Source organism: Dasypus novemcinctus, chromosome 26 (assembly GCF_030445035.2).
Source record: "Dasypus novemcinctus isolate mDasNov1 chromosome 26, mDasNov1.1.hap2, whole genome shotgun sequence".
In the NCBI taxonomy this organism is placed as follows: Eukaryota; Metazoa; Chordata; class Mammalia; order Cingulata; family Dasypodidae; genus Dasypus; species Dasypus novemcinctus.
Genome location: NC_080698.1, coordinates 28,776,391 through 28,795,776, shown reverse-complemented (window position 1 = coordinate 28,795,776; position 19,386 = coordinate 28,776,391). Strand labels below are relative to the sequence as shown.

The window sequence follows — 19,386 nt, the reverse complement described above, 5'->3', positions numbered from 1 at the left end:
AATGTCCGGTGATTGCCCCTGAAGCACCATCCAGGGCAGCTCCATGTCCCAAAGACGCCTCCACCTCTCATCTCTTCCTGCCTTTCCCCATACCCATCAGTCACCATGTCCACTTTTCCCAATCCAGTGCCACCTTTTCTATGTGGACATTGGATTGGTTGTGTCCATTGCACCTCTATGTCAAGAGGAGGCTCAGATTCCACATGGATGCTGGATGCAATCCTCCCACTTTCAGTTGTAATCACTCTAGGCTCCATGGTGTGGTGGTTGTCCTTCTTCAACTCCATCTTAGCTGATTGTGGTGAGTCCAATAAATCAGATTGTAGGTGCTGGAGTCTTTTGAGGCTCAGGACCTGGCTATCACATTGTCAGTCCAGAGATTCAAATCCCCTAGATATATCTTAAACCCCAACACTAACTGCAACTCCAGCACATTAGCATGAAAGTTTTAGAAGGACAGCTTTGCTGGATACAGAATTTTTGGCTGGCAGTTTTTCTCTTTGAATACCTTAGTTACATCGTACCATTTTCTTCTCTCCTCCGTGGTTACTGATGAAAGGATGGCACTTAATCTTGTTGAGTTTCCCTTGAATGTGATGCTTTTCTTTTCTGTTGCTGCTTTCACAATCTTCTCTTTATCTCTGATATTTGTCATTCTGAATAGTAGGTGTTTCAGGGTAGGTCTGTTCTTGTTCATTCTGTTTCGGGTGCATTTTCCTTCTTGGATATTAATATTTATGTCTTTGATATGGATAGGGAAATTTTCAGTCATTATTTCCTCAAATATTCTTTCTGACCCTTTTCCATTTTTTTCTCCTGCTGATACACCAATAATACCTATGTTTTCCATTTCATGTTGTCATTCAATTCCTCAAGACCCTGTTCCATTTTTTCAATTCTCTTCTTTTTCTGATCTCCTGTCTTGTCCAGTTCAGATGTTCTGTCTTCAAAATCACTAATTTTGTCTTCAAGCAATTCAGATCTGCTCTTATGTGCCTCTAATATATTTTCAGTCTCATCTATTGTGTCTTTCATTCCAATAAAATCTGTTACTTTTCTTCGCAGACTTCAAATTGTTCTTTATGCTCATCCAGTGTTTTCTTAATATCCTTTATCTCTTTAGTTATATTTTCTTTCAATTCTTTAAATTGACTTAGGAGAGTTGTTTGATTATCATTGATTAATTGTCTTAAATCTTTAACTCTTCAGGGTATTTGGTTTGTTCCTTTGGCTGGGCCATCTCTTCCTTTTTCTAGTTTGACTTGTAATTTTTTGCTGTCATATAGGCATCTGGTATGGTGGTGAATTTACTCTAAAGGCCAATTTCTCTTTCTTGCCCATTATTATTTTTTTACAGCTCTTCTTTGATATTTGGTTCAACTTATTCTCAATCTTTTAAATTCACCAGCTTAAGTTATCAGAATCATGCCAGGGACTAACTAGGTACAGACTTTCTCCCAGAATGGGATAAAGAGAGCTCTAAAAGCAGGTTTTGTTCATGTAATTTCCAGAACTGTCAGGAGATGGCACTTGTTGGTACACCTTTTCCCAGAGGTGTATCTCTCTGGGTTTTCCTTTGTTTTCATCTGGCAGAGCCTAGATTCAAAGGCAGCTCTGCTGGCCGAATTCACTAAGAAAAGCCCCCTGACTCCCCTTCCTTGTAACAGATGATAGGGAGGAAAGCATCAGTTCCCCTTTCAGTCAGCTGAAATGAGCCAGGGGTTTTATCACTGCTAGAAATCCTGGAGTTGGGGAAAGGAGCCCTTCCCAGCAGTCAGGAGATTTAGTAACTCACAGTTCATTGTTTCAGCTTCTTTGTCTTTCTTTCCCTCACTCTTGTCGGAGTTGTAAAGCACTGTCCTGGTGCTGACCACCAAAGCAGGTCCCTCGGGCAGCTTTTGGCTCTTTCTCTGTTGTTTTTGTAAAAGAGCTGAGCCTTATCTGTCTAATCTGACACCATCTTCCCACAATCCCTGTTTTTAGTTTTTGTTGTTGTTTTTTTTTTTAAGATTTCTTTTTTTCTCTCCCTTCCCTCCCCTCCCCAGTTGTCTGCTCTCTGTGTCCATTTGCTGCATGTTCTTCTGTGACTGCTTCTATCCTTATCAGTGGCACCAGGAATCTCTAGTTTCTTTTTGTTGTGTCATCTTGCTGCATCAGCTCTCTGTGTGTGTGGCGCCATTCTTGGGCAGGCTGCACTTTCTTTTGCACTGGGCGGCTCTCCTTCAAGGCGCACTCCTTGTGTGAGGGGCTCCCCTATGCGGGGGACACCCCTGCATGGCAGGGCACTCCTTGCACACATCAGCACTGTGCATGGGCCAACTCCACATGGGTCTAGGAGGCCTGGAGTTTGAACTGCGGACCTCCCATGTGGTACGCAGATGCCCAATCCATTGGGCCAAGTCCGCTTCCCCCTGCTTTTAGTTTTAATCCGTTTCCTCCTCCCTTATCCAAACCTGTCGATATATGGAACTGCTCAGAAAGATGTTGTTTTCCAAGCATGCAGTTACTACATATTGCCTTTGCATCTTGTCTTTACAATCTTTCCCCATAATCCAATCTTTGAAATCTCTGATGGCTGACAGGTTGTTAGTTCCTCTGACTGTCAGATTGGTGTTTTTGCCACATAGGAGTATCATACATGGTAAAATTAATACTCTGAACTGGATTTATATAGCATCGTTCTTGTGACAAACTCAAAAGAGCATTCCTTCCTTTCCCTTGGAATGGTTGATTATTAGCTCATTAAAGCATTGGAAGCATTTGAATGTCCTTAGTTAACAAGCTTTGTATTTAGGCACTTAGATGTTTTTTGAAGTTCTTCATTGCCTTTATTTTCAAAGTTGATTTGAGAGAGCTTTTATAAGTCACTTTTGAAGTTATGTCATTGCCACTTTTCTTGTTGCATTTTTTTTAAAGGAGTATAAAATCAACTGCCAACTCTGGATATTTTCTTTTTCAGATGCAAAAGAAATTGTTTTAAAAGCCCAGATCTTAGCTGGAGGAAGAGGAAAAGGTATCTTCGATAGTGGGTTGAAAGGAGGCGTTCATTTAACAAAAGAGTAAGTCTAGAGGTTTTAATTTCTTGCCTTTGGGGCAAGTAATTATGAAAGCTTTTGCTCCTGAGTGAAAGAGGCCCTGAGAGAGGGAGTTGGGGTGGGGGTAGGAGCAGGAGCAGTGAGTAGAGGGAACTGATATTACAGGTAGAGGGCTCTAGCAATGCCTGTTAGTCCTCCAGCCATAAAAGGATTTTTCTTCACTAACTGGTGAAAGCTTGGTAGTCCTTCTCTCCTAGACAGTAAGTCATCATAAATGGTGGCAGTGGTAAGCTTGCAAATTAAAGGCTACTTCCATAAGATCACTCCCCTAGTCAAGAATTTACACTGGTTCCTCCTTAACAGTGATATCAGCGGTAGCTTCTGACAGAGCAAGCTTTCCTTTATCTAAGGCTGTTTTTTCACCGTTATCTCCCACTCTCCAGCACTGAACACTTTCCTGTCCTCCTCATTCTTGTCACATTTCTCACATACCTTTTCATTATTTACTTTGGTCCTTACTCCCCTCCCTTGTATTTCAACATTGTCTCTTTACTATGGCTCTAACTTATTTGGGGGATAGGATAGCTGAGGTAAGCAAACATCTCTCTTTCTCTCTTTTTCTCTCCCCCCCCGCCCCATCTCTCTCTCTCTCCCTCTCAGTGTTAGACATAGTATATGAGTAGAAAGGCCTGACTAAGTGAGGGTGGAAGTGCAGCATGAAAATAATTATATATTGGCTCTACTTTAAAATGAATTTCAACATGGACATGATTTTGTTCTTTTCTGTTTTCTCTCGCTTAGCCCTGAAGTTGTGGGACAGCTGGCTAAACAGATGATTGGGTATAATCTAGCAACAAAACAAACTCCCAAAGAAGGTGTGAAAGTTAATAAGGTAACATGAATACTTTGGGTCATTTTCTGTATATATTTTAAACAAATAAAAAAAGAAGAATCATAGTTCAGTTTTGACAGAATCTAATGAAGCACTTCTGTTTGACAAGGTGCCACTTTGTTAAACCTCTTATGAGCTGTTTAGTATTTGGTGTGGCTTTGAGGAGGAATAAAAAGGATTCTGTAATATTAATATTATATATTATCATCTGCATTTAGTAAAAGTGGGTGGGGGTGGGTGACCAAAGCAGTAGCTTTTCCTTTCAGAACACAAATTTCTTCTGTCCAACACTGAAAAGGACTTAATGTAACAGTCCAGCTCTTATACTCAGTGAAAGATATTCCCGTCTGTTGGCAGCATCATTGCCCCCACTTCTGCCCTGTGTATGTAAATTATTTGTTATGGTGGTGGTTTCTCTAACTGCACCTATACATTAGGTGATCAATTTTATTTTGAGTTACCGTTATTGCTCTGCATATGTTGTTTTAGTTAGGTCTGCTGGGGCACCCGAGTGTGACTAGTCCACACACACAGACACAGATATGCATGTGTGCATGCACACGCACACACACACAGGAAATGAAGCCCAGAAAAGCAAAGTGGCCTGCCTCAGTCATGAAGTAGTGAGTAGTAGAGCTGAGGCAAGAACCTAACTCTCCCTCCTTGCCCGTCTGTTCACGTCTTACCATACGGCGCCCTTGCCACAAGAAACCACGGCTGGCTGCGTGGTTTTCACGGCCCAGGGCAAAAGAACAACACAGAGCCCCTTGTTCAAATTTCAAGACATCTGCAGCAGAGCAATAAACCAAGCATGGGGCCCTTCTGAGCACAGGACCTGCGTGACTGCACGGGTCACACACCCGGGAAGCCGACCCTGGGGGGCCCCATTATCACAGAGGCATAACTCAAAGAGTTGGCATCACGGATCGATGATCTCTGCTAGCGGGCCATGCTTGGGGACACTGAGGCACAGTTCATTCAGATTTTACCTTTCAAAGATTTTTGTAGAAAATTGACGTCAGCTGAAATAAGCACAAGCAGATTCCTAGTGTACCATGAGAGGGTTTAAATAGGCCCAGAAAAGGACACTGAGCTGGAGGAAGATTGGAATACTGAAGGGTCACTGGCTCTTGTCACCCTAAGAACACAAAGATTTTATAAATGTTAAGGGAACAAACAAACAAACAAAACAGGCTGTGGTTATTTTCCTTTCCCAAGCCTCTCGGGGACAGGCAAGAAGTATTTAAAACTCAAGAGTTTAATTCTGTTCTTGGTCGGCCTGGCACAGTACTTTTTATTTCCCTTTAAAATCTAGTTAGGAGACTTCACCTGTTTAATTTACTCAGAATTCATTCACAGAGGAAGCTAGCTTCATGATTAATATTTTTGTTTGTGAGAATTCTTTGTTTTATGTGGACACATGGATTTTTAGATAAAAGAGTTTGTGATACTTTTTAAAAGTAAATAAAAACACATACATAAAACAGATTCTTACTGAATAGTAACAGAATAAAATTGTTTTGTAGATAGGTACCTGATACTGGAGATAAGTGCATGCTTGTAAATTGAGTTATTGCCAGGGAACTACAAAAGAAATTTTTTTTCTAATTGCAAAAGTGATTAACACGTGTAAAAAAATTCCAACAGTACAGAAAGGTGAAAACTAGAAAGTAAAAGTCCCCTGTTTCTCACCACCCAAAAATAATTGTCATATATTGTTTAAATCCCTTTTCTGTGTCAAATGTATATTACCACATTTCTATAACAAGAACATATTATAGGGAAGTGGATGTGGCTCAAGTGATAGGGCCTCCACCTACCATATGAGAGGACCTGGGTTCAATCCCTGGGGCCTCCTGGTTAAAAAAAAGAAGAGAAAGCATGCCTGCATGGTGAGCCAGTGCCTGCGTGGTGAGCCAAGTGTCCATGCAGTGAGCCAAGTGCCCACATGGCAAGCTGAGTGCTCACGTGGTGAGCCAAGTGCCCATGTAAGTGCCCGCATGGTGAGCCAGTGCCCGCACAGTGAGTGAGTGCTTGCCTGGTGAGCTGAGTACCCACATGAGTACACAGGTGGTGAGCCAGTACCCGCGCGGCGAGCCAATGCCCATGTGGTGAGCTGAGTGCCCGTGCAGCAAGTCCAGTGCCCACATGATGAGCCTGTGCCCACTCAAGTGAATCATGCAGCAAGATGATGAGGCAACAAAAGAGAGACGAAGGGAAGAGTCAAGGTGAAGCAAAGCAGAAACCAGGAACTGAGGTGGTGCAATTGACAGGGAACCTCTCTCCACATCAGAGTTCCCCAGGATTGAATCCTAGAGGAGAAAGAAGAGAAGAGAATCCAAAAAGAGAAATAGATACAGAAGATCACACCGCAAATGGACACAGACAGCGAAAACAGTAGGGTAGGGGAGGGGGAGGAGAAGAAAAAAAAAGAAAATATTCTACATAGTTTTAAGGAACTTGCATTTTTCGTTTATAGGCTCTTGGATATTTTTCCATGTCAGCACATATGGTTCTATCACTTTATAAGTATATAATTTATTGAAGTATGTAATTTGTACAATAACGTACATAAACAGTAAGAGTATAGTAAAAGTTGTGAACTTACAAAATAAGCATGCATAACATCATACAAGTATCCCATACATCACCCCTCCACTAACACCTTGCGTTGTTGTGAAGCATTTGTTGCAGACTATGCAAGAGCATCGTCAAAGTATTACTACTAACTATAGTCCATACATTTTCCATCTCTTTTTGACAGTGGCATAATGTTCCAGTGAGTGAGTGTACCTTGATTAGTATTTAACTAAGCTTCATTGATGGACATTTGAGTGTTTTGCAGATAATGCAACAGGAAACATCCTGAATTCTTTGATATGTGGAAAGGGCCTTAGGCATCATGATGACCTTCTCTTTTCAGAGCCCTTCAAAGGACTTAGCCGGCCAGGTTTTCCATTGCCCAGAATATTCTGGTTTCACTGCATCTTCTTTGATCTATCACGGCTGCAGAAGATCAAGGACTGAGCAGAAGTCAGGATGTGGTATTATCATTTAGTCTTTACCTCACAGGTAGAGCAAGGATAAACTTAATGATATACAGGGCTTGTAAGTGTGAGAATCTGCATTAGTCACTCAGCAAGTATTTATTGAACTTTTTTGGTGCCAGGCATGGTACTGAGTTCTGGGAGAAATCAGTAGAGTTTTCAAGTGGAATTTTTTTTTTTCCTTTTAGTATAGTATTACTGGTATTCTACCATTTAATAGCCCATGCCTCACTTTGAATGGGCAGAATATCAATTACCTGCTGTATTAGCCAAGGTTCTCTAGAGAAGGAGAGAGAGAGGGCACAAGAGTGCTTTATTACAAGGAACTGGCTCATGCGATTATGGGGCCTGGCACATCTGAAATATGTACGTCAGGCTAGCCGGCTGGAAACTCTTGGCTAGGAGCTAATTTTGCAGTCATGAGGCAGAATTTCTTTTTCCTCATGGAAACCTCAGTTTTGTATTTAAGGGCTCTCAATTGATTGGATGAGGCCTACCTGCATTATTGAGGTTTAATCTCCTTTCCTTGAAGTCAATTGATTGTAGATGTTAACCCCATCCACAAAATGGCACCTAAATTAGTGTTTGCTTGAGTAACTGGATACTCTAGCCAAGTTGACACACAGACTTACCATCACATCTGCCTGAAAGGATTGTTATAGACTAAATCAGTTAACATATGCACAGCGTTAGTGCCTAATATAGTAAGTATTTGACACCTGTTAACTATTATTATAGCTTTTATTAGGATTGTCATTAGGATTACAGAAACTAATTTTTAAATGTAAACATTTTATTTTGAGATAATTATAAAGTCACATAAGAAATAACACAGAGACTTCTTGTGCCCAGTTTCTCCCAAAAGTAACATATTGCAAAACTATAGTATAATAGTACAACTAGGATATTGATGCCACCACGATGCAAAACATTTCTTTTACAAGGATCCCTCATGTTGCTGTTTTATGGCTCTACCTGGTTCCCATCTATCCCATTCGCTCCTTAACCCCTTGCAACACTTATCTGTTCTCCAGTTGCATAATTCTGTCATTTCCAGAAGATTATGTAAGTGGACTCATAGTATGTACCCTTTTCAGATTGGCTTTTATCATTCAGCATAGTTCTCTGGATAGCCGTCCAGGTGGTTACATGTATCAGTGGTCCATTTCTTGTTAGACTGAGTCGTATTCCATGGCATAGCTGACCACAGTTTGTTTAACCATCACCCACTGAAGGGCTTCTGGGTTGCTTCCAGTTTTAGGCTATTATGAATAAAGCTACCATAAACATTTGTAGACAGGTTTTGGTGTGAACATAAGTGTTCATTTCTTTGGGAGAAATGCCCAAAAGTATAAGTGGTGGGTCATATAGTAGTTAGATTAGTTTTGTTTTTCTTTTTAAAGAAACTGCCAATCTGTTTTCCAGAATGACTGTATCATTTTACATTCCTCGCAGCAATGTAGGAGTGATCCAATTCCTCTGCGTCCTCTCCAGGATTTGGTGTTATCACTCCTTTTTATTTTAGCCATTCTGGTAGGTGTGTAGTGATATATCATTGTGCTTTCATTTGCATTTCCCTAATGGCTGATGGTGATACTGTCTCCTCCTGTGCTTAATTGCCATCTGTAGATCCTCTGGTGACATGTCTCTTCATGGTTTTTGCTGTTTCTAATTGGATTGTTTGACTTTTTTTTTTTAAACTATTACATTTTTTTCTTTATTTAAAATTAAAGTTAATAGATCACAAGGAATGCTACAATAAAAAACATAAAAAAAACAAAAAACGTAAGAGGTTCCCATATATCCCATTCCCCACCCCCACCACACTTTTGTAAATTGTATTTTTTTGAAGATATATGCATCACAAAAAAAAACGTTACACTGAAAAATATAAGAGGTTCCTGTATACCCCCTCCCCACTCCTCCCACACCACAACCTCGCTCATCATTGTGACACACTCATCACACTCAGTGAACACATTTTGGGGCACTGCTGCACTACACAGATAATGGTTTACCCTGTAGTTCACGCTCTCCCCTAGTACATTCAGTGGGTTATGGCAGGATATATAAAGTCCAGCATCTGACCCTGCAATATCATTTAGGACAACTCAAAATCCCAAAAATGCCCCCACATCACATCTCTTCTACCCTCTCCCTGCTCTCAGCAGCTACTGTGGCCACTTTCTCCACCTTGATGCTAAAATTTCTTCTAACTCATCACGATAGTTTTGTAGTAGAATATCAGTAAGTCCACTCTAGTCAATATTTTATTCCTCCATTCTGTGGACCCTGGGATGATGATGTCTTCTCCACCTCTCGATCAAGAGGGGGCTTAGATTCCACATAGATGATGGATGCAATTCCTCTGCTTACAGTTGTAGGCACTCTTGATTCCCTGGTGTGGTGGTTGACCATCTTCACCTCCCTGTTTCCTGACCTGGGTAAGACCAACGAACCAGAGAGTAGGAGTTGCCACTCTACTGAGGCTCAGGGCCCACTGGCACATGGGCAGTCCAGAGATTCAAGTCTCTTGAGTATGGACCATCCCTAGCACCAACACAGGTTCAGTAAAAGTGACAGTAGAGGCATGTGTAGAAAGGTCATATCTGAGTCCAGCTCCATCATACTCAGGACCACAAATTCCAAAGTAGGGCCCTCTGACATGGCACAGAGCTCCAAATCCATCTGCCATGACTATATACCCTGTGGATCTCCATAGCTTTCAGGAGAACCAGTACCTAGGGATATATCTACTTTGGCTTTTTCTGGGGTCCTGCTGAGGTGTGCGTAAGTGCGACCCCTCTGATGACCTCCCTACTCTCTTTGGAAGACTCTTAGCCATATCAACTCATTTGTCTTTGCCATTTCCCCCTTTTATTCAACGTCAAAGGGCAGTTTTTAACACTTAATCCAACATGTAGGCTGAGATATTCTGCTGATCTGAGTTGACCCTTTTATTCAAGGTCTCTTTCTAGTTGCTTCTCCATTTAGTAATTGGTTAAACTATTACATTTTAAGAGTTATTCCAGTTATGATATAGTCCTTTGTTGGATGTGTGATTTATAAATATTTTTTCTAGCCGCCAGCTTGTCACTTCACCTTCTTACAGGATCTTTTACAGAGCAAAAATGTTTGAATTTGATGAAGTCCAATATATCAATATTTCCTTTCATTGGTTGTGCTTTTGGCACCAAGTCTTAAGAATTTTTTCCCCTAGCACTATCATAAGTTTTCTGATTTGCTTTATTCTAAACTTCTATAGTTTTATGTTTTACAGTTAAGTCTCTAATTAATTTTGAATTAGTTTTGGTATATGTATTGAGAGTTAATTGAGGTTTATTTTTGTTTAGTTTTTTTGCCTGTGACTGTCAACTTACTCCAGTACTAGTTGTTGAAAAGGCTGTCTTTTCTCCACTGAAATGCTCTTGCACATTTGTCAAATACTATTTGGGCACATTTGTGGATCTATTTCTGGCTTCTGTATTCTGTTCCATTGATCTATATGCTTATCCCAAGTGGGAAACTAATTCCTCTCACTTTATTTTCTGTTTTCAAAACATTTTTTAACACTTTTTTAAAAATTAAAGTTAATAGATCACAAAGAACATTACATTAAAAAACGTAAGAGGTTCCCATATAACCACCCACATCATTTTTGTAAATTGTATTTTTTTTGAAGACATACACATCTCAAAAAATGTTACATTAAAAAATATAAGAGGTTTCTGTATACTCCCGTTTGCAAAACATTTTTACCTTCCCTAGTTCCTTTGCCTTTCCATGTAAATTTTAAGGTAATATTTTTATCAACAAAAAATCTCTTGTTGGGAAGCGGACTTGACCCAGTGGTTAGGGCATCTGTCTATGACATGGGAGGTCCGGGGTTCAAACCCCGGGCCTCCTTGATCCATGTGGAGCTGGCCCATGCGCAGTGCTGATGCGCGCAAGGAGTGCCCTGACACGCAGGGGTGTCCCCGCGTAGGGAAGCCCCACACGCAAGGAGCGCACCCCATAAGGAGAGGTGCCCAGCGTGAAAGAAAGTGCAGCCTGCCTAAGAATGGCGCTGGACACACGGAGAGCTGACACAACAAGATGACACAACTAAAGAAACAGATTTCCGTGCGGTGACAACAACAGAAGCGGACAAAGAAGATGCAGCAAATAGACACAGAGAACAGACAACCGGGGTGGGGGTGGGGGGGAGGGGAATGAAATAAAAATAAATAAATCCTTAAAATAAATTTCTCTTGTTGATTTTGACAGGAATTGTATTAAACTGGAAATTCTATCACTTTTACTATATTGGATCTTCCATGAATATGTTATATTTCTTCATTTATTTAGATCTAGTTTTATTTCTTTCTTCAGCATTGTGTAGTTTATAGCATGCAAGTGTGGTCCATATTTTTTAGCTTTACTCTTAAATACTTTGTGATTTTTAACAATTACAATTTGTATTTGATTCTTAATTTCTCTGTCCATACGTTCATTACTAATATGTAAATTCAATTTATTTTTTATGTTTATTGTGTATCTTGGACCTTGCTGACATATCTGTAAGTTCTAAAAATTCTAGAGTGTGTGTGTGTGTGTGTGTGTCTATGTGTCTATGTGTGTGTAGATCCCTTGGAATTTTCTACATAGTTCATCATGCCATCTACAAACAGAAACAGTTATTTTTCTTCCTTTCCAATATGTGTGCCTCTTTCTTTTCTTATTTTGCCAGGTAGAACTTCCAGTACTATGTTGAATAAGACTTGGGAGAGCAAGCATCCTTACTTTATTTCTGATATCACGTCTTTAAACATTAAATATAATGTTGGCTATAGATTTTTTTGTAGATGCTTTTTATTAAATTGAGGACGTACTCCTTAACTATTTTTCTGAGATTTTTCATGATGTCGAATATTGTGGTCTTAGTTTGCTAACGGCTGCCAAGGCAATATACCAGAAATGGTTTGGCTTTTACTATGGGGATTTATTAGGTTGCAAGCTTACAGTTCTGAGGTCATTAACATGTCCAAATCAACGCATCATCAGGAGATGCTTTCTCCCTGAGCTGCAGCTGTGGGTGATCAGACATATGGCACCCTCTCTCCCTTCTCCAAGCCTTGTTGCTTTCGGCTTCAGACTTCCAGAGTCTTCTTTCTCAGCTTCTGTGGATTTCTCTCTGTGTCTATGGCTCTGCCAATTCCAGTTCATAAAGGATGCCAGGAAAAGGATTAAAACTTTCTCTGGGCTATACCTTACTGGAGTAATCTGATCAAATACCCTGTAACGGAATCTAATCTAATCAACTCACACCCATAGGAATGGGCCAATTTAAGAACATGATTTTCTGGGGTCCACAACAGATTCAAACTACCCACAATTGTCACATGCTTTTTTCTGCATTGATAGAATCATGTGATCTTTCTTCTTTAGCCTTTTTATATGGTGGGATACTTAATTTTCAAATATTGAAACAACTTTGTTTCCCTGGAATAAACCCCACTTGGTTATCAATATATTCTCTTTGTCAGTATTTTGTTAAAGATTTTTGCATGTATATTCAGAAGGGATATTAGTGCATAATTTTCTCTTTTTTAAAACTTGTCTTTGTCTAGTTTTGGTATCAGGAAAATAATAATTTCATAAAATGAATTGGAAAGTGTTCTTCCTCTTCTGTTTTCTGAAAGAGATTAAAGTTAGTGTTAATTCTTCTTTAAATATCTGGTAGAGGGAAACGGATGTGGCTCAGGCAATTGGGCTCCCGTCTACCATATGGGAGGGCCTGGGTTTGATTCCCAGGGCCTCCTGGTGAAGGCAAGCTGGCCCACACCACAGAGAGCTGACGGCCTGTGCTACGGAGAGCTGATGGCCCGTGCTGTGGAAAGCTGACCCAGCAAGATGACACAACAAAAGGAGACACAGAGGAGAGACAGTGAGAGATGCAGCAGACCAGGGAGATGAGGTGGCTCAAGAAATTGAGTGCCTCTCTCCCACACTGGAGCAGGAATGGTTCCCGGTGCCTCCTAAAGAGAAAGATGAGAAGGAAAAAGACAAGCAGACACAGAAGAACACACAGTGAATGGACACAGAGAGCAGGCAGGGAGTGCAAACAACAACAAAGGGGGAGAGAAATGTAAAAACAAACAAACGAAAGTTCATGCTTGTAAAACTAAACTAAACTACAAAAAAAGTCCTGTGAAAAATAGGTTTAAAAAAAAAAAAACTGGTAGAGTTCTCTAGTGAAATCATATGGGCCTGGAGGTTTCTTTGTCTGTGCCCATTGGCATTTCTGGGGTGCTGGATTTTCCAGCATCCAGTCTGAGCCATGAGGCAGAAAGAACAACCAGGGAACTCAGCATTGTGTTGTTCCTTGGATCTCAAGCTCCTTAGCTAGTTTACTTTTGTCTGGCTGTGAGCCTACAGAATAGGTTCTGCCAAAGTTTGATGAGCACTTAAGACCAAAAACCAAAGCAGGTCACTTTATATAGCAAAACTGTAACAGTTTTATTAGGGAACTTACAATCCAGGAGCTGGTCCTGGGCAGCTGCAGGGCTTTCAGAGTAGCACCCCATACCACCCAGAGAGTTAGAGTGGGTTGTATGAGCCAGAACAAGAAAGGCACAGAGCCAAGTCAAGGTTTTCATGACTGTAAACATGGTTCTTTGAAGTTACTGATACGCAGCTGGAGTCGTTCTAAAACACCTCTTCTGCTTAGGAGTGTGGACCTGCACTTGAAGGTGCACCTATGGGAGTGTTGGGGGGTAGTTCCTTATCTAGGAATTTATATCTTCCCTGGTTTATGGTCTTATCTCTCCATTTAAAAGTCTTAAATGTTTAGTCTAAGAAGTTTATTTGTACTTAGCAGGAGATAAGGAAATGCACATCTACTCCATCTTCTCAGAAGCAGAATTCTCTGGTCTGGATTATAGAAACTTGTGATTTTTAAGTTTAATTTAAGAAAACTACAGGTTGGATTCTTATTTTTTTCTTAATACACATCAATGAGTTGTGTGTTCCTTGGGCTAGTAGTGGAACATGAGTGAACAACTCTCATCTTGTGGTCTGTGATTCTGGGCTAGGCATGATTACTGCTGTGCTAAGTTCAAATAATGAGAGTACACTTTTAATCTTACCTCTTCAACAAGACTTTTACAAATAGTTTGACCACTGGTACTCATCCACAGACCACAGTTTGAATTGCACTGATATTATGAAAGCTTGTTCAGTGGTCAAATAGGGGAAAGGAAGTTAAGCTCTTTATACAAGAACACTTCACAGAACAGATGAGTTGATTTGTGTAACTCACAGATAAAGCTTTTCAAAATATGTCTTAACTGGATTGTGGGAAGATGATGACAGACTGACAGGTAGAGCTGAATGCACTCATAAAAAACAATGGAGAAAAAAATCAAAAGCTCTCTGAAGGACATGCTTTGGGGGTCAGCAAACCAGGACACTGCTACACAACTCCGAGGAGGGTGAAGGACAGGGAGACGAAGAAGCTGAAAAGACAAAAGTGAGTTACTAAGGCCCGTGGCAGCCAGGAAGGTCTCCCCTCTCCCACCCCCAAGATAGTAAGCTGGGATATAACCCCTGGCTCATTGTAGCCGACTGAAAGGGGAGCAGACATCTTCCTATCTGTCAGCTGTTTCCAGGGAAAAGGGAAGGGATGTCGGGGTGCTTTTCTTCAGTGAATTCAGCCTGTAGAACCTGTTTGAATCTCTGATCTGGAGATCACAGAAAATCCCAGGCAGAAAGGCCACCCTGGAATGGGGCACTGACTAATGCCCTCTGCTGATTGGTCTGGAAACTGCATGGACAAAAGCTGCTTGTGCTCTCTATATCCAGCCCCTGGAAGAAAATCTGCATCTCACTACTGAGTACCTGGCTAGATTTTGAAAACTTAACCTGGGCAATTTTAAAGACTGATAATAAGCTGAACCAAATACCAAAGAAGAGTTGTGGAAACAAAGAAAAAAAAAAAAACAATAGGCAAGAGAGAAATTAGCCATCAGAGGAAATACACCAACATATCCAGATGCCTAGACATCAGCCAAAAATTACAAACCACACTAGGAGACAGGAAGAGATGGCCCAGACAGAAGAACAACTCAAATATCCTAAAAAAGATACAAGATTTAATACAATTAATCAGTGATAATCAGACAGCTCTCCTAAATCACATCAAAGAATTTAAAGAAAATATGACTAAAGAAATAAGGGATATTAAGACACTGGGAGAGCATTAAGAACAGTTTGAAAGCCTGCAAAGAAAAGTAACAGACTTTATGGGAATGAAAGACACAATGGATGAGATTGAAAATACATTAGAGGCATGTAAAAGTAGATTTGAATTGCTTGAAGACAAAATTAGTGATTTCAAAGACAGAACATCTGAGGTGGGAAAGATAGGAGAACAGAAAAAGAAGAGAATGAAAAAAAATGGAATGGAGTCTCAGGAGAATTGAATGACAATTCAAAACACACACTCATATTATTGGTGTCCCAGAAGGAGAAGAAAATGGAAAAGGGGCAGAAAGAATATTTGAGGAAATAATAACTTAGAACTTCCCAACCCTTATGAAGGGCATAAATATCAATATCCAAGAAAGACAACATACCCCAAACAATAAATCTGAGTAGACCTACCCCCAGGACACCTACTATTCAGACTGACAAATATCAGAGTAAAGAGAGGATTCTGAAAGCAGCACTCTTGCAAACCATTATCACATACAAGGGAAACTTAAGTGCCAACTTCTCATCAGAAAACCATGGAGGAGAAAAGAAAGTGATGTAATGTATTTAAGAGAAAAACTGCCAGCCAAAAATTCTGTATCTGCCAAAACTGTCCTTCAAAAATGAGGGTGAGTTCAAAATCTTCACAGACAAGCAAAAACTGATAGAATATGTTACCAAAAGACGAGATTTCCAAGAGATACTGAAGGGGATACTGCAACCTGAAAGGACAAAACAAGGGTGAGAGATTTGGAGAGATTTGGAAGAGTTTAAAAATGAAGATTATTAGGAAGGGTAAACTAAAGGATAAGAAGACAGACAGTAGAACAATGTAACAAGAGAGAGCCAAAGGACAAAATGGATGAAGCAATTAGAAGTTTTCAAGTAGCCTTTCAGATCTATCCAATGAACTCAGAAATATGAGAAGAAGATATTTCTTGGACAGGAACACTCCAGGAACAGCAGAAAATGGCCAGAGGATTAAAAACTGGATCATCAGCAGAAGTAATGGATTTTGCATCAAAGTCAATTCCTGACTATGACTTTGAAAGTGATGAGATTGTTGCTGTTTGTGTAGTTGTTGCTGAGAAACAGAAGAACAGCTTCAACAAATAAAACAATGGATATTGTATCTGCTTCTGGGACTATAGAGACTATAACTGAGAAGGAAGATGGTGCACCAACACCAAATGGCCCGATAAAGGAAAATGCAATAGCATGAGTTATTTGAATGTCTTTTTTGAATATCATTTAAACTTATAGACATTGGGACATTTATTCTGGAGAAACAGGGCCAAACGATATTTTTGTATAGTATTTGGACTGTGCTTTGATAAGTTATGGTTTATACTTAAGATTAGAATTGTGAGCAAAATGTTTTTGATGTGTAAATTTAATCTAATCCAAATATATGAATTGGATGGATACATTTTAAAGATACAACTTGAAAAGCAAATTCTTGAATAGTAAATAACTTTTTCAGTGTTAGCAAAATGTTGACTCACTGAGTTTTGTTTTATGATAAAGGAAATAAATGATTACTTTCTTTCCTAGAAATATACTGATGTTACTCTTCACTCTGTTTTCCTTTCTTCTGTGGAGTACGTTTGTCACAAGGCTTTAAGGTTTTCAATATTCATTTTGATTCAAAGTTGTGGTTTTGCTATATGTGGAATCTTTGAAAGTTCAGCCAAAAATGCATGCAAATGTCAACATTGTGAGGTTTCTCCTAATTCTGATTTGTGCTTAAGTTTTTGGCTTTAAAGAAGTTATAACAGTAGTAGTTGCCTCCTTCAGTATTTGTTAGATGTGTGCAGTACTGATAAACATCACAATGATGGTTTTATTTTTTAGATTATCACTGTTGGTAGGTTAGTCCTTACCACAGATGAGTCATTTTTTAAATGTGCATTTTTAAATGAGTGGATTTTATAGATACATCATAATAAATTGTACTGCTACATTTAAAAGAAAATAGGAAATGATGTGGGAGAGGGAGGTAGATATGTGGGAATCCCTTATAACTTTTCTGTAATCTAAAACCTCTTTAAAAATAAAGTTTATTGTATTAAAAAGAAAAAAATACTTGAATGCTAAAGGGAACACCAACACTAGAAGAAGGAAAAGTTAACAAAGACGGCAAGGATTTCATACCGAAATAAAAATCCAGGGTAGATGAGGATGAGTGAAGCTGACAGTACATATGCATGAGGCATTGTCATAATGCAGCACCTCTGTTCTTTGTGCATGATTTTTTGGTAAACCTTCAACTTCTCTAATAAAAAAAAGACATAGTAAAAAAAAAGAAATGTGTCTAACTGAGCTTGCCATGGGTGAGTGTGCATGGAGTCCATTTAGATTCTCTCTATAACAGTTCCTGAAATATTCTGACATCCTTGCTTCCACATGGCATAAGAACAGGTTTTTTTTTCTTTAAGAAAATGTCTTTATGTAAAATTTCTTGAATTATCTACTGATAATTTTCCTGGGGATATTTTCTTAAAGAGCGATACATTATTTCTACTAAGAAGGAGATGTTTGAGACAGCAGCTGGTCTTTACAAAGAGAAATTGGCCGGAAAACAGCACGTCTGTTATCATTTTAGAAGATTAAGAATAGGACTTTTGAATGACATCCTAAAAAGTTATAATATTGTGGGCCTCTAAGAATAACTCCTAAAAATCTTTAAATCTTTTTCTCTAGACCAATTCTACATTAGAAAGTGAACAGGAATTATGCCAGAGACCTGAAAGCACAAACAAAACATGTTCCTCAGTGTGTATTCTATGCTGACCAAATTCCTTAAAAGAGCTCTCTCTCTCAGAGAAATTTTCAGGACAAGTGATTGTGTTAATTTCTTTAAGTGTTTGAATTAATATTGGTCCTTAGAAAGCTATACTTCATGTTGTTTGTATAAACTGTTAGTTATTATTAAATGAGGAAAGAATAGCGTTGAATATTTGTGCTTCAAATATTCTTCCACTACTCAGTCAGCTGAGAGTTGACTATGTTCAGGAAACCTGAGGGCTGAGAGAGTAATTAGGTATTCATTAGTCATTTGAACTTCATTGACCTGCCTTGTTGGAAGGAGCTACCAGTTTGAAGTCGGAATGGTTCTATGATAATGCTTTTTTATATTTTTATGTTCTCATGAGCCACCATTCATGATAAAACAATCAGTATGAAGCCCCTTATAAGGTATTTTATTTCTAACTGGTGATAATATCCATAAAGATTTGAAAGACTCCTCAAGAGGGGATTCTATATCCATTACATAATAGCTTTTTAAATCATCATATATTTATCCCATATCGTGTGACCTAAGACTTAGCATTTTGTGCCATCTGGGTAGCCAAAATCTAATACTATTTATTTATTTTTATTTTTCTATCTAATTGCATCATTGTCTTTTTGGTGCGTTGCTTTGTCGTAGGGAGCCTATGCCTCATCATGCAGGCCTGCGGTGCCTTTTTTCTTTTTTTACCAGGAGGTCCCAGGGATTGAACCCTGGTCCTCCATATAGTAAATGGGAGCTCAATTGCTTGAGCCATAGCCGCTTCCCACTATACTATTTAATACATAGCTTTCTGTGAAACCAATCACTGAATGCTTTGAAAAAGCAACCTAAATGCTTTTATTATTTTCGATTTTATTACTATTTATGAGAGTGGGTTTTTTTTCTGTTTTTTTTTTTTTTTAATCATCTAAGACATTTTTTACCTCTCTTTTTGGGAGCTAAATTGGCATAACCTCTCTGGAGGGCAAATTGGTGCTATGTATCAAAATTTTAAATACTATTTGTCTAATACCCAGCCATTTTACTTCTAGGTACCTTTTCTACAGGGATAAGAAAGCAAATGAACAATGCTCTATATGCAAAAATATTCCTGAAGTAACAGTTCAGAAAAATCGAAGTCCCTGTAAATGTTTGTCAGTAGGGACGTGGTTAAATAAATGTTGACATATAAGCTCTGTGCAGACATAATGAAGAGAGAAGACCTTGGAAAGAGTCTAAATTATAGTGTTCTCATTAATAAAAAGACCAAAAGGCATTCTATTCCAGTGGGAATAATATGCTTCCCTTTGTAGAATGATTCCATTACTGTAGTGCTTGCAGATGGGTGGGAAAAGGATTAAAACGTTTGCTGTGGCAGTGGACTTGACCCAGTGGATAGGGCGT

At 39.3% G+C, this 19,386-nt stretch overlaps 1 protein-coding gene across 1 annotated transcript in view; it reads left to right on the top strand.

Moving 5' to 3' along the window:
• SUCLG2 (succinate-CoA ligase GDP-forming subunit beta) overlaps nt 1-19,386 on the top strand; it is a 305,148-nt gene that overhangs the window by 153,596 nt on the left and 132,166 nt on the right. The window contains exons 3-4 of the mRNA XM_004457048.5: nt 2,960-3,059; nt 3,837-3,927. Coding sequence (XP_004457105.1) covers nt 2,960-3,059; nt 3,837-3,927 — 191 coding nt within the window. The remainder of the gene's footprint in view (nt 1-2,959; nt 3,060-3,836; nt 3,928-19,386) is intronic.